The 15511-nt window shown below is 36.2% G+C and overlaps 3 protein-coding genes across 8 annotated transcripts; 2 read left to right on the forward strand and 1 right to left on the reverse strand.

Annotated features, from left to right (window-relative positions):
* The first annotated feature begins 472 nt into the window (after nucleotides 1-472).
* Nup188 (nuclear pore complex protein Nup188) lies at nucleotides 473-6924 on the forward strand. The gene is made up of 6 exons (XM_018448448.1): nucleotides 473-519; nucleotides 729-945; nucleotides 1049-1516; nucleotides 1600-1724; nucleotides 1822-2350; nucleotides 2458-6924. Exons 1-6 carry the CDS (start codon nucleotides 491-493, stop codon nucleotides 6874-6876), a joined length of 5787 nt encoding a protein of 1928 aa, XP_018303950.1. The 5' UTR covers nucleotides 473-490; the 3' UTR covers nucleotides 6877-6924.
* A 413-nt stretch (nucleotides 6925-7337) lies between these two features.
* On the reverse strand, nucleotides 7338-11681 carry LOC108723012 (mesoderm induction early response protein 1). 6 transcript variants are annotated; one of them, XM_018448453.1, is made up of 5 exons: nucleotides 11339-11681; nucleotides 10775-10910; nucleotides 9468-10517; nucleotides 8994-9121; nucleotides 7338-8794 (listed from the first exon to the last, which is right to left on the reverse strand). In XM_018448453.1, exons 2-5 carry the CDS (start codon nucleotides 10889-10891, stop codon nucleotides 8152-8154), a joined length of 1938 nt encoding a protein of 645 aa, XP_018303955.1. In that variant the 5' UTR covers nucleotides 10892-10910; nucleotides 11339-11681; the 3' UTR covers nucleotides 7338-8151. The 6 variants fall into 6 exon arrangements, with proteins under 6 accessions (XP_018303955.1, XP_018303954.1, XP_018303952.1 ...); XM_018448452.1 differs by having other exon boundaries at nucleotides 11159-11681; XM_018448450.1 differs by having other exon boundaries at nucleotides 7338-8791; nucleotides 11110-11681.
* Nucleotides 11682-12975: 1294 nt separating this feature from the next.
* On the forward strand, nucleotides 12976-15084 carry pasi2 (Protein). Its single transcript, XM_018448457.1, has 6 exons — nucleotides 12976-13095; nucleotides 13377-13476; nucleotides 13925-14134; nucleotides 14214-14343; nucleotides 14442-14773; nucleotides 14880-15084. Exons 3-6 carry the CDS (start codon nucleotides 13934-13936, stop codon nucleotides 14979-14981), a joined length of 765 nt encoding a protein of 254 aa, XP_018303959.1. The 5' UTR covers nucleotides 12976-13095; nucleotides 13377-13476; nucleotides 13925-13933; the 3' UTR covers nucleotides 14982-15084.
* The last annotated feature ends 427 nt before the right edge of the window (nucleotides 15085-15511 follow it).

The following is a 15511-nucleotide window of genomic DNA, read 5'->3' on the forward strand; positions in this document are numbered from 1 at the left end:
TAAAACATTTTATGTCCCAAAGTCGGGACATAAGATGTTTTAAAAATGTCTCAAAATACCTTTTTAAGATATCTTATAAAATAATGTCCAAAAAAACATCTTAATGATATCTTATGACTTGATTTTGGACATACATGTCCAAGAATTACGTTTGTTTATTATAGTCTGTTATCCTCGGTACAGCTAAAACAGTTGATAATAAAATTCTTCAATTACAGTACTTCACTTTCCACGCGCATGTGCGAAATAAAGCGACATCGTTAACAACACTTGCTGCCCTCTACTTCCTTTATGGCGCTAAGGCGCCAACGTCAGATTTAAGGTTATGTAGTACCTGGTAATACTGCTATTAATTTATATATATGTTAAAAGCAGGCCATTAAGTAAAATAGAAAATATTTTTTTACAACCATACGTGGCTTGTTTAGTTACTTGTACAAAGACTACAAATTTTGACAGAATTTTGAAAAAGTACGGTGATATTTTCAACATGGAAGTAGCTCCAATGGGCAATTTGCCGTAAGTATACAAAAATATTTTTATCTCATATGATTTTGAAATATATTTTATTTTGAAAGAAACAAAAATGTTAATTTTATTATTATTATTTTGTTATGTCATTTTCCTTTACAATGATTTACAATGATTCATAAACGGTCTTGTCGATCTGTTTATATCAGAACGATATGAAAGAAATAATTAAATAATAATAATTAATTTATAAAAAGTTGTAGCAAAGATTTATGGTCTATCATATCTGGTACGACATGCTGTTGTGCTAAAGAAACTGTTGAAGAAGAAATAAAGAATGCTACTGTTTTACTCAAAGAAGGGCTTCAGTTTTTTAAGCCATATACAGATGCATCATTGCAAAGCATTTCTAAAAGAGATTCACCCCCTCTACAGCAAATGTATGATTTAATTAATAAACTTGCTCCACTCCTTGTAAGTATATTTTTTATATTTGCATAATAAACTATTTTATAGATTTTATATTTATCACAACTTATAATTTTAATATCTATGTCATATTTTTAATTTATTCAAGAACTTGGATGCCACAATTACCTGGGATCTGGTATGCAATTTCGTATCGTATGAATATAGAAATTGCGCAGAGACCTTTGCATCGCAGCTCTCGGATCTTACTTCTATAAGAGCATTAATCGATGATATTTGGAATTTTTATTACTCAGAAAGAGTGACTTTGATAAAATGCCTTAAACTTATGCTTGAATATAAAGATAACAAAAGACATCCTCATCACAAAGAATTTGGGAATTTTTTAAATGAAATTCTGATGGGAAATCTGCTTGAATCCATACGAAAACAAATAGAAGCATTGAAATTTATAAATTCTCCTACACGGTCGCAATTCTGTACAGAAGATCATTTACATCGATTATATAATAGTACTTTAATTGAAATGCGCGAGCTGCTTCATATATTGACTATGATTGTACATGATGTACATATTCCTAGTTACGAATTTGCCAAGTTTTATGGTAGCATTGGGGTAAGAGACTTGTACTTAAATTTTTATATTTTTCGTATTTTTAGAATATTAGAAATTTTGCTTAAATAATAAACATTTTTTAGGGAGAACCTAGACGATTGGTCAGTACAAAAAGTCATGAAGATAAAGAAGCTATCACTAAAAAGATTGAAGAGATACAGTACAGTCAAATGGCACTATTACTTGTAACATTAGATGTAGACAAACAGTAAGTTATTGTCATATAGTTACTTTGTGTAATTAAAATTTATATTGTGATAATTTTATTCGTATATGCATTTTATTTTATTTTTGTGTCTTTTTAGTACTGGTATGGATGATTGGATAAATGATGTCAGAAGTAATATGCAAGATATTTTTGAACATAAATGTATTCGTGAAAGTTCACCACAAGATGGACCGTTACTCTTATCATGGATGCTAGCAAATTATGCGATTGATCCAGACAATATGGACACGTTAAATCGTTTCAGACCGTTTGGCGTCAAAGCCATACAACTTGACGTATTTGAGTATCTGCGAGATTTGATAAACTGTGAAATGTTTCAAGAAGAGACCCATTACGCTGAAGTCGTCCGAAGCAGCGTTTACAATCTTCTCTCCTTGATGTGCGTCTTTGTGGATGAAGATCGGTTAAGTGCTTTAAATGGTATTTTCGATGCCCTGGCTGCCGTAATCAAGTTTCCAGAATGCGCAACTAGATTCTGGGCTGAACCATGTGACGGTATATGGTCGATTTATAAAGTTGCCAAAGAACTATATCCTTACAAATTTGAACCGTTAACTAAGATAGCTATTGGTCTGGCATCCACAACAATTACAAGTGCCAAAAAGGTAACATATAATTATACATATCGAATTTATTTCATCAAATATTTAATATCTTACTTAATTAATCTTATATTTACTATCTTAGATGAAATCAATTATTCTTTATTTAGATTGCGTCGGAGTTGAATAATCTACAATCTCTGACTATAGAGGTTCCTCGCCAAAGAGATTATAATAAGCCATTACAGCCATATAAAGCGGATTGTATAATTCAAGAGAACTCATTTACTATAACAAGCAACTGCGTGCGCGAGAATATTACCGTGTTATCTAATGAGAAAGAAGTAGTATTGTTTCGTACAAAGGCGAATTATTGGAACGCTTTGCATCATAAAATAGAACAGTTATTTTCTCAAGCAAGTCGTGGAATTACAAATATCAGCACGGTGAATGGTGGTAATTTACCGGAAAATGTTTGTCTAGGCCTAAAATTGTTGGAAGCATTATTGGCTAAAGATATTGAGATACCATCGAGCATGGTTGCTCCTACAGAGCTAAGTTTTGAAATTATTAATCGATTCTCATATCCAGCACTACCAACGAACTTGTATAAAATCGTTGCTGTATGCATCAGCATTTCATCAAAATTGGTTTTGAGGTATCCCGAAGACATTCTCTCGCGAACGCGATCCGGTGTTTATCCAAAATTTAATAATTGGAATCAAAAACCATTATACTTTGCGGAAGCGATTTCCTTCGATGGTGGTCTCATCGCATCGTGGTTATCAGGAATAGAAACCATCGAACATACGTATCCCATTTTGTGCGCGTTTCTAGACACATTGTACAATTATTTAATCACGAAGCACAGTAAAGAGGCCATGTACACTATTGAAATACCGGGCATGGTATTTCTGCTGCAAGCTGTATTACCCAAGCTGGACTCATGGTATTTTGAATCAAACGCAGAAAGAATCGATTTATGGCTGAAGAGTATGTTTTGTATTCATCGAGCTCTGGATTCAACTTTACCTAAAGATGATATTCGCAACGAATTACAACTTGTTGTAGTATATAGTCTGCTTTATTTAGAGCCGCGTCACGCACTACTGAAATTACTTCGGACAGGCGAGCGCACGTTGCACAATAAAATGATTTCGGAAACAAATTGGATCAATGGAAAAGGATTCAAGACTATCAAAAGTGTAGAACTAGCTTTGTCGATAGTCAATCGATTATTAATGTTTAGAAAATCTCTGGGTATAGAACTTGGTGACAGATCACCTCTCGAAATTGCTTTGTACTCCTCTCCGAGAGTACCTAATGGACTTCTTATAGTACCGACAATTGTTAATTATCTGTATGTTTGGTTTAGCCCTTCATTGCAGAAAATGGCTGTAAGATTACTGAAGAAATTTGCGGAGGAATTTTCCATGTCTTTGCTCGTTTGCATGGGAATGGATGGAACATCTATACGAGAAACCTTCGCGTTTCGATTAACTCTGCCAACATGCGCGATTGAAGTCAAAGTCGCTATTTTAGAATTGGTTGCCGTATGTCTAGAAAAACAACCTGGCTTAACGGAAGCTCTCTTCAACATCATGCATCAAGCAGAACGCAAGAGAATCTTCCCACGTCCAGCCGATGAATTTCTTACTGAGGGTTGTAGTCAATTCTTGGACTCATATTTAGAACGAATGTACAAGGAAGACGACATTGTGTGTGATAAATTGTACGACAGCACAATGACGGTATTGCGCGCCATGTGGTATCATAGAAATGAGATCCTTGTCAATTTCTTTCGGAAGCGAGAGAAATTCTGGAGCCATCTATTCGCGCCGCTTTTTAAAACTTTAGTGGCAGGTGCGAAGGGTTATTCTCAATTGTTAGATGTAATTACATTGGAATTATACAAAAGCCCATTATTAGAGAATAATTTCTCAAAAAGTTTAAAGGAACTGTTGGACAAATCTAAGGATCATTGGAAAAAATTAGCTATGTACGTTCTCGATGTTCCTGCAAACAGCGAAAACGAGAAAGAACGGCATACAAAGCAAGACAGACTCATAGAACCACTGTACGAAATTAATTTAGAGTCTTGGTATCACTTTATCGTTATGCTTACCGATGATCGAACGGCGAAAAACTATCCGATTAATGTGACACAGGCACATTTCCTAACTCAGTTGGCTTTGGATTCTCTATTGGAGCAAGTGAAGGAACCTAATGATTCTAGTAGTGGCAAGATTCCAATGTTATTGGCTTCTTTATCTCTGAGATGCATCACCTCTTGGAAACAGATGTGCGTCGGTGACTCGAGGATTTTTAAAACCAGACTATCGCAGTTAACGCAAGAGATAGCGCAAACTTTTCGCGGTTTTGGAAAGACCCTACGGCAGACAATGATATCGTTACTTCTTGGATGTGTGCAACTAGTCAAAAGTACTTTAGCCGAAGATTCGGCGAGCCTGGAATATCTTTTAGCGCACTCTTGCACGATCGCTATTTATGAACTAGAAGAATTGAAGAAAGCTGCCCTTCAATTGGAACATCGAAAACAGCAATTCTCTGTCACTCTTAAGACTGATGAGAAAGATACACAGAAGAAGGCTGATTGTTACAGCGCGGAGACACTCCGTGGCATACGAGAGAGTTTACCAGCGACGTTAGCTATCAGCATGGTGACACAATTGTTACGATCGTATGTTGAACGGAATGCAAATTTCAAGCATCGTCTAAGAGCTAGTTGTGTGCAACTTCGTCAGATGATACCTGAATTGATGGTATGCGTCGGTTATACTCTTCAGAAATACCCATATCTGAAGTTTAATACAGCGGCTCTGAATTTGTTGGGCGTTATATCGCGTTCACCATATTGTCCATATCCTATTAACGATAATGACATCGCGAAGCTCTGGCTGAGCTTGATTCCACCAGCAGACATCTCCAATAGTATGCTCGATTCACTGTATGATGACTCGGTAAATGGTCAGTGGCGTTGCCAGGATTGGTGGCCATTGTACACACTGGGCTTGGAATTTCTGATAGGCCTGGTTAGCAGCGAGACACACATGATGTTTGTCAATCACGTGGTTGTTTTTTTAAATTCTCACGAACATCAATTAATGGTGGTATCCACATTATTGAGGCACACTGCCGATCTGCTAGCCGCCGATCTAATTCAATCACTGGTCGCTCTCATACATGCTACAGCCACGCAAACATACATTTGGAATGCAATTCAACCAAATGTTCGCGAAACTCTTATTAAATGTATGTATTTGGCATATGATAGTACGGTGAACCTGTTGCTGAGGCCGCGGATACTTAAATTTATCATTGACGGTATCAGCGTGGAGAGTGCCGAAGAGCTCGAGTCCTGCGATAGTCGGTTACCCAGTGGTGAATTGAAACTGTTGGTGAACAAACTGATTGTCATAAATACAACCTGTGCGTTAAGCTTCGTCCACTTCTCGCCTAAGTTGAACACTCTGGTGGATACGATATATACTCAGGATTATTGGTACACGCCAATGGCCGAGATGAACTTTGGGCCTCCGCAAATGAGCATGAGCTCCGGCCCGCGGCTTACTTATGGTACGATAATCAGCTCGACGCAGCTGTTTACCCAGGCTCTTCACTCTCGTTCGCAACCCGTTGCTGCTTCATTACCCGCGTCTTCAATGTCGCAGCCTGGACGCGAAGACAAAACGGATTCTGCAAAGAAAGAATGGGAACGTGCCGCACCAGAAAATCTTCGTCGCATGCATACAAGCAAGGATTTACGACGGATAATTCACGCGGCCTCTGGTTCAACTTCCAGAACGTCATCTAACATTGGCAGAGAATTCCTAGGATACGTTAGTGGTCTAGATGTCACCGTGCCATTACTTAGCAGTCCTAGACTCGTGCGTCGACCGTATGACCCACTGATATGCGAAAACACTATTCTTTCAAGAGCAACTGCTTTGGCAACTGGTAGACACGTCACGAAGAGTAGTAGCAGTGGAGCTGCTGGCGCTCCGGGTAACAGTAGCCCAATCGTAGCAAGAAATCACAGATTTAGTGATCCATGGTTTGAGTCCATGGATGAGAACAATACACGATTAGCATTGGAAATCAATCTTATCCTGATATTGTCACAGGCTCTGGAAGGAGTAAAAAGTCCTAGGCTCGCTTTGCGAGATCGTCAACTAATAGCACGGGAAACCGCTACCGAACTGGGAGTTTTCTTCGATTTTCTCGAACACCGCGGTACTCCCGATATCTGGCAAGTAAAGGGTTCTCTCATAGATGCGGATACAAGAAGTTCCAGGACGATTCAAGATACGAGTGATCCGACGCAAACAAATTTACCAGCGAGACTTCAAAAGAACAGTACTATTGACAAAGCACCGGTGTGCTCGCCCGACCACGAAAATTCTTCAATAGAGATGAACCGAACTGAAACACAAGAGAAAAGACTTGACGATAGTGTCCTCACTACTGGCGTTTTCAAAACGAATGTCAGCAGTGTACAGTTCTTACCGTTAATGGGAAAATTACTTAAGACAGTTGTTGAGTCATTGGACTCTGCACAATTTCGATAAACAGTATTTTTCAAACATAATTCTTGATATATATAACTCATTCTCAAATGTGTGAATTCAGAATTCGAAAATTAAATCTATTAGAATGATGAACATAAACGAATATTATAAATAAATATTAAGAGCTATGTTTTTATACATTAGAAGCTATCATTTTTTGACATGATTGTAAGTAAATAATTTAACATAATTGAGCATATATAATACAATAGAGTATTTAGCGTGTATGTTATTTTGTAAAAGATAAAAAAATATTTGCAAATGTTAATTGATAATGTCGTAATAAACATATTAACTTTTTCATATATCGTGTATTGTAAATATATAGGTAGAAATATTCGATGAGGAGTAAAGAGGTCAACAGGAATTTAAAGAATATAATATTCAACGTTTCTAATTTAGCCTGTACTTTTTTATATCAACACTATTTATAAATGATGAAACATAATATAATGCGTATCCAGTAAATTAGAAATATTTCGTGTTTCTTAAATAGATTGCTAGGAAAACGTGAAAATACAAACTATATGATTTTATACACAGCCAACTACTTAACGAGGGAAACGAATTATTAGGATTGCTATTAATGCGTATTTTTTTACATTAAATAATAATGACCATGTTTCTATTAACTTTCAATTTAACTTTATCATTCAACATTTACCAGATTCCACTTTTTATCGAACTAATAAATCATTTCGCAAAGTTCCGCATGATACTTTTTACAAATTTATTGCCGATCCGAAGACAAATATCTTCGACAAATTGAATCATGATCAATTACATATTAACTATGCAATACAATGATTTATCCATGAAAATTTACAGTCGCAGTACATAATACTATTTCACTTCTCTGTCGAATACTGGCGCTCCAGTCTCCCAACAAAGTCTCTTTCGAAATGCGTTCTTCTTTTTGTATGGAATATCTCTAAGTTCATAAACAGATACAAGAAAAATAGAGAAAGCTACAATGACCCTCGCTCGTTTTGCCGCGTTTATTTTCAATTTGTATCTTTAACCTTACATACAATATATCCTCTAATCTTTCACGCAAAAGCGCGTCCTTCCGTCTTCCGTACCACTATACAACAGCGCGCACTTGCGCTAAGATTAATAATTATATTACGCGCGATACAGTATAAAAATATAATCCTTGATATTAACGAATATTATGCGTTACGACAATAGCGATGGTGCAAGTGCGGAATTAGGCACTCCGCGCAAGGACATTCGTCGCCTTTCAGGATGGACACCTGAAGGTCGGGTTAGACGCTAAGGGGGTAGATGAGGTAAAATGTTCTCGGGTGAGGGTGTATCGTGAGAATCATTGCTTCTGGATGATGTTACTCGTTGATGATAGTAATTATTTGAGACAGCAGTGGCGGCAATAGTAGCAGCAGGAACAGTAGAACTAGTGGTAACTGTATTCGTCGAGCCGAGACTTGTGACCATTGCTGTGGACGTAGTGGCTGTGGTGGTATTTATCGTTATTGTTGTAATGACTGAAGAGGTAGGTTGACTTCGGGACGCTAGACCACTCCACACTAGGGGATTTACACAACCCGATTCAGACGAAGGACAGTCCGGATGACGAGTCGATGGTGAACAATACGTCGGTGTGGTTAAAGCGCTGGAATTGCATATTGTGGACATGGTAGTCACTGCTGACGTTATTAAGGGCGGTGGTGGTGGAGGCGGTGGTGGTGGCGGTGGTGTTGGACCGTTAACATCCGCCAATGGATCAATCACGTTTCCATCCCAAGCATCTGTTGATTTGGACTCGTCGTTGTTGGTCACGCTGGTACTCGATCTTTGCCGCTTGGTATCACCATAGAGCAAACAATGAACGTTTGGTGAGCTACTGCGATCTCGCACTCCCTCTTGTTCCTCGAGGAATCGGTCCATATAGTCCCTGCTTGCGATTTAATGGTTCTGTCATTCACGTTTGCAGTAATTGTATTAATGAAAGCAATTACATTGCAAAGTGTTAATTGGGTAATGTTATTCTAGAGTGTTAGATTTAATATTTTAATAGATTGTAAGTAAAATATATCCATTACAAAAGTTCGTGTTTTAATGTAAAAGTTTGAAATTGCGATAGAGAAAATACTCACGTGATACCGGGGTGCAGAGCATATTTTTTCTTTTCTAATCGCGCTTTGTACGTAAATATGTCATGGCGCTCCGTTTTCTTCCACAAATAATAAAATTGTACTAACTCTCCGACCGATCTCGTTCTCACCTGAAGAAAGCAATGTTGCACTATAAAGTTTACTGTCAAGTTCGAGTCATCAAAATACAGCAATAACTTGTACACATTAAATTAATTGTACAATATAATTATTGTGTAATATAAAATTATGCATTTTAATTTCACTAGCAAAAAATTTCTGCAATAGTACTTTTGTTATACCGTACAATGGTAGACGCTTTTTATACGGTTGTGAAAAAATTAAGCAATAACAATATTAGCAATGCAAAATTAAACCTCAATATTTTTAATTAATAAATTGGAACTATTCTATTCTTAATGTTCACTTCAATATTTAATAAGATTTAAGGTTTAATTCTACATATATACCGTATACCTTATTTTTCTGTATAAGATGAAAATCCTTTCCATAAGTCCGCAATCCAGATTCAAAATTATGGCATTCCTCTTCTGACCAAAGACTCACTGCATCCGTAGGAGGAAGTACATTCATTCGACGTCTTCGTAATGCTTCTTCAAGGTTGTAGCCACACTGTAGTAAGAGATACAAAGCCTGCTCGTCATCTCTAATTTGTGATCCAGCCGGCAATGAGCCACCCTTTACCGCTGGAAGTTGCGCGCGTTCTAGAAACTCTTCTGTATCTTCCTCGGATATATGGCTGGGATCCCATAACATTTTATCTTCATTCTCATATGGCAACGCATCGTCGTAACGACACAAACCTTCGGGTATTGCTGCTTGGTAGTCAGTACCAACCATGATTGTTTTCTTCCATTCCTCCTCGTCTGGACTGTAGTCGCAATCGTCTTCTTCTTCTTCACTCTGCGGCCTTGAAACACTCCGTAACAATCTCGAACTGCCACTGCCTATTCCCGCACTGACTATCCTATCTTCTGGACCATCGATTGCGCCACTGGCATTACCTTCTTCGATAGTGCTATCAGTAGCATTAGCTCCCCCTAAATTAACTATAACACTGCACTCAACAGCATTAGCACTTTCCGTTGTAGGTGACGCTCTGTTTTTCTTCCTGCTTCCGGTTCGAGTGCCCGAGCAATCTTCGGTTTCGGCATCTTCATCATCGTCCTCGTCGTCATCGATTCTACGTTTCCTGTTATCCCTGCTGCCAGCACCAATGCTGCTATTGCCTTTCGTCGTTGATCCCGCTAATGCCGATGTCTTATCCTTAACCAACATTTCTGTGTAGAATTGTTTAAGGTCTGGCTCATTACTGGTTGCATCAGCCTCGTCATCGTCATCGTCGTCGTCTGCATCGTTGTCACCTTTGTCCGAGTAACGCTCCTCAGTCTCGGGATCACCACTTCCAGATGGTAGCAGCATGTGATCGGAACTGTTGGAATTCTCCGTCGAGGGATCACCGTATCCGTACATGGCAAGAAGATCTTTCAGTGGCATATCACCTTCCTTGCTCAAAGAGACAAAAATAGATCATTATTACATCGAGCGTACTTTATAGACTAAACATGGAATCTCACTACGAGAACGCACTTTGAGTCCAAAGTGTTGCGGAAACTTATCATAATTGTAATTATTTATGGGCTCGATTTTTTCATTTCTCAGGCTTGATCCTAGAATAGTCGGGATCAGAACTTTGTTACAAAGTGACAAATGTATAATATATAATGTGCAAAGTGTTAATATCAGATATAGCGGAGATATACCTTTTGCAAGTTGGACAACTCGTTGTGAGAATCCTCGCTACCTTCTAAGGCTTCTTCCTCGTCCAATGTTCGTTCGTCATCAAAATCATTTACCATCATTTCTGTTGCAGAACCCATATCATAATCTCGATCTGCCCTGTAAGGAACGCATACCATTAGAAGCGATATCGTCACGAACGCATCCTTTGCTACGTTCATTCTACATCTTTCTCGGTACACAAAACAAAGTTACAACTTCTACAGTTAGTCGCTACGTAAGTGGATGCGCACTTACATGATTCTACAATCCCTATTCACCGAGATAGGAACATAACACACAAACGGTATATACACACATCAATGCATAGACGTAGCACCGGGATGTATCACCACAATTGTACATACAACTACGTTCCCCAACAGTCTGCGTTGTGCGAGCCTTCCAACACGGAGACAGGAGTCGGTGGTGGGTTTGACTTAGCTTAGTTCGACTTCGACATTCAACGTAGGCGGGATAAAGACAGGTTTACATTCGGAACGCGGCGGGTGTCTAACCTCAATCTGACGAGTCACAGTGGTACTCACAACACAGGTGTCACAGTCTTGACACCGCGGCAACTGACATTTCACGAAACGTCACAGGATACCGGCCAGCCCGTCTCGTCGATACTTCTCGTTCACTCTATGAGACTACGCGAGTCTTTCCCTGCCGTCTTCGTTCGCAGGCGACAACAAACCCCGTCTCGACTCGGACATACGAAAAGTCAGAGACACGTAAGGCACAACATTTCAGCGAACAGGAAAACACGCGACTCGGCGACTCGCAACATCGCACAACGTATGCCACATGCGGAGATCACAAGTTTACGGGCGAATCAACCGAAAGACGCACAGTCTCCATTATTTGTATTCGTCGCATTCATTTCCCCCCGAGATATGTGTCGTGTGTTCAGAAAATGGACGCAGCCGAGTGCAGCCGAGAGCGTCGAAAAGAGTCCGCGTATGTAATTTCAAAATGCAACGTGATTGACCCGCGAACGTAACGAATAATTAAATAGAGGCATTTCGGCGTTTTGAGAGTTTCTTTATGAATATAAAGAATGGTCAAATAGCATTTCGATAATTTGGAAAAATGTATTATTTCTATTATCGAAGATTTCGACCAATTTTTAATTATTAGGGGATTGTGCATTGAAAGCCGCTATTTCTGAATTTTCCCATGGCTTGTAAATATCGTGAAATAGTTGATTTATCGATTTGGAGCCAATAATTCTTGGAGTGTTTGAGTAGGATTTTATTCAAATAAAGCTTGCAGTTGTTCATCTTCGAATGTTGTTCTTTTTTAATTGACTTGGTCGTTGTTTGTCGTGAACGTCACAATCACCACTTTTGAATCGTCGAAATGTTTACATACTGTTTCCGATGAAGCAGATTCACCATAAGTTTCCGCAAGCAATCGAATTTCAGCTGCACTTTTTCTTTAATCAAAGTAGTGTAGAAGCACACGTCGGAAAAACAATTTATCGCGTTTCATTTTAATTCGGTAATAGAAAAGCACATGTGTAAACAAAGGATGGCGTTTGTTGACTGTATTTTAGTGGGAAATGTTCACACTTTTAAAATGACATAAGTAACAGATGTCTGACCGCAGAATACGCAGCTAGAGCTATTTAAACGTGAACAGCAGCTAATTTAATCGGTGTTTATGTTATCAAATAATACTTGAATGGATAAGATTAAAGAAATTATAACTTATTAAATATAATTATATCTGTATTAATATTTAACTTCATTGAATTACTAATTTTTTAATTATTATTGAATATATGAGAAAAAAGAAAAAAATGTATATATTATATAATTAGAAATTTTAGACTGCTAATTAAATTAATCGGAACCTCATCGAAATTCGAAATTATTTTGAGATACCTTTTTTTATTTGTAATATAGATTTATTAACAGTAATAACTAATAATAATAATGTTAATCAAAACAATATTATATTAATGTTTTATTTATGAGATAAACATCGATGCTATCGTAATCGCTTATATTATATTACATTTATGATAATTGTTCATATTTTTACTATATATTGGTGCGTTCCAAAACTCATTCTAGAAAGATACTTTGACTTTCACTCCACCCACTCCACCTGTCTTTTCGTTACGTTTATTTGATACCTTCCACTCTATCTAACACATTTTAGCCATGGTCGTAATTGCATACAAGCGACCCAAGCGACTGAAACAGCGTTTCGAATATTTGACAAGGCGTGTCCATCACACGAAAAATTAGTACGAAACGTTTTGCATACGTTCTAAAGTATGCGAACGCAATAAGTGAGTGCATTCATATGTAATACGCGCGTGTAAATAATTAGTGTTTCTAATATTGTAGCACAAAAATCGCAAATTTAATAAAAATTTCACTATGAGTCATAATATATTTGTTATTAAATTTAGATCATTATTATCAGCGTACGTTTTTTTTGCAATTTACTGCTATGATTCAATTATTGGTAATAAATTTATGCAAAAAATTGAGCATCTTTGGCAAAAAGTAAAATGCTATTCAGCGTTATTATGCTACTTATTACTAGTCTGTTTATGTGATTTTTTAGTTCCAGAAGAGGAAACAATACATAAATATATATCGTTAATTGCATTACATATTGTAAAGAACTTGAATAACTGATTACCTATTTAACATCTCTATAAAACGTAAGTATAAATGAACTACAGTAAATGGAATACAGTAGAACTCTGTTTCTACTATACTCTATTTATGTCCATTTCTACCAATATAAGTATTAACTTTAATCTTGGTTTAATTTACATTTTATTCCTTTCTAATTCTTAGAACTATAGAAAGAGATAAAAAGCAAGTTAAAGATTAAATTAACATTCATATAATACTCGTTTCTGCATTTGTAGAAACGGATATTATAATGAATAAGTAACAATTATGTTACTATTAGTTGATATTTACTAGATATCAGAACTAACAAATAGTGATAGAAGAGAGAACTATACCTACCTTTGTTATCCAAACCATTTAATTATCAGAATTATCTGCTAACATATTTGAATAAATGGAATCCTGTACTGTATTATTGAATTCTTTGTTTCATTTGATATTTCACTGATTACATTTGATTTTGTTTGCAAGTGAGTCAAGATGCATTATGGAAAGAAGTCTCCCAGCATGGGAACACCATCTGTGTATTCCCATGTAACCACTACTCGCAGCAGTGCAAATCTCAGATCATCAAGGTCTGCTCGCAGTGTAAAGATTCCATGGTATCAAAAACCGATAGTGACGCATGCTTACATACTCGACATTCAAAGAGGTGCTATGTTCACTGCTATATTTTCATTGGTATGCATTTAACAAAAATAGTATTTGAAGACGCTTTCTTATAACGTATTCAAGTAATATAGAATAAATATTCTTACAGTGTCTAGCCTTTTTCACAATATGTACAGCTATTTTTGATATCTACTGTCTGTCACAAGCTGCGCCTGGTTCTACACATTATGGATATTATATCATATCATATGAATTTGTTTATGTGGGCAATCAACATAGTAAGGCTATTTTTTATTAAAAAAAATAATTTTGTAAATATAAATTTCAAAAATTGATCAATACATAAAATCTTATATTATTTTTTTCTTTTTTTCAGTTCGAAATGCTCTGATCGTGTCTGCATTGTTCTCGATGTTGGGTGGAATAGTTATCTTTGCGACTTCTTTTATATTGATCAGAGCTCTGCGAAAAGAACATGAAAAGAAAATGGTACCATGGTTGTATAGTTTTGCCATTTTCACAATTTTCCGATTCTTTGCTTTTATATTCTTCAGCATTGTAAATGATATGATATTTGCCTATAATATCATGATGTGTCTTCTATGGATAATATTTATCTGCATTTCTGCATATGGTTGGCTTATCGTTTATTCTTTATATCTCGAATTATGTGACCTAACAAGATTAGAAGATCTGGCTCATCTGCGGGTATGATATATTATTAAATTAATTATATCATAATCGTAACATATATTACAAAAATCGTATTGTTATAAACAGTAAGATTTAAATTTAAAATATGTTATTGTTTCAGATTGGTACCATGCAGTCTCTAAATGCATCAACGACACATTCTATTGCTGGTTCTCGACCTACAACGCCTCATAGTGCAGTGTCAACTATGCCTGTTAATTAAATAATGATATATACATAATACACCATACATAACTTTATACAATAGATAAAAAAGGTATTTGTATGTTTTTTGAGATATTCTATAAAAAGGAGGAATATTGTTGTTTCTCTTCTTTTTACAAAGGAAACAAATTCTTCCTACGTATATAATTTTTCACTCTTTTCTATCTTAAATTTATTTTAATAAAATCGTTTTGCAATATTTCTCTTTTTTATATAAAATTATTTTTAAAAATGATTTTTTTACTTATACATTTTTTATCAATCGAATATTTAATACATATATATATATACTTTTTTCGTTTGATATATATATATATATTTATACATATATAAGATAAAGAATGATCAAAATAATTCTTCAAATTCTCTTTTATTTATTAATAACTGCTTTTTAATAATTCTACAATGAACAGACTAATCGATATGATATATAACAATACGAATTATATAAATTCTTATGGCATTTTGCTGCTAAATATATTTGCAAAAACTTGTTGCGATATAGTTCCGTCCACGTATAAAATGATT

The sequence above is a fragment of the Mycetomoellerius zeteki genome, unplaced genomic scaffold, assembly GCF_001594055.1.
Source record: "Mycetomoellerius zeteki isolate Tzet28-1 unplaced genomic scaffold, Tzet1.0 scaffold221, whole genome shotgun sequence".
NCBI lineage: Eukaryota > Metazoa > Arthropoda > Insecta > Hymenoptera > Formicidae > Mycetomoellerius > Mycetomoellerius zeteki.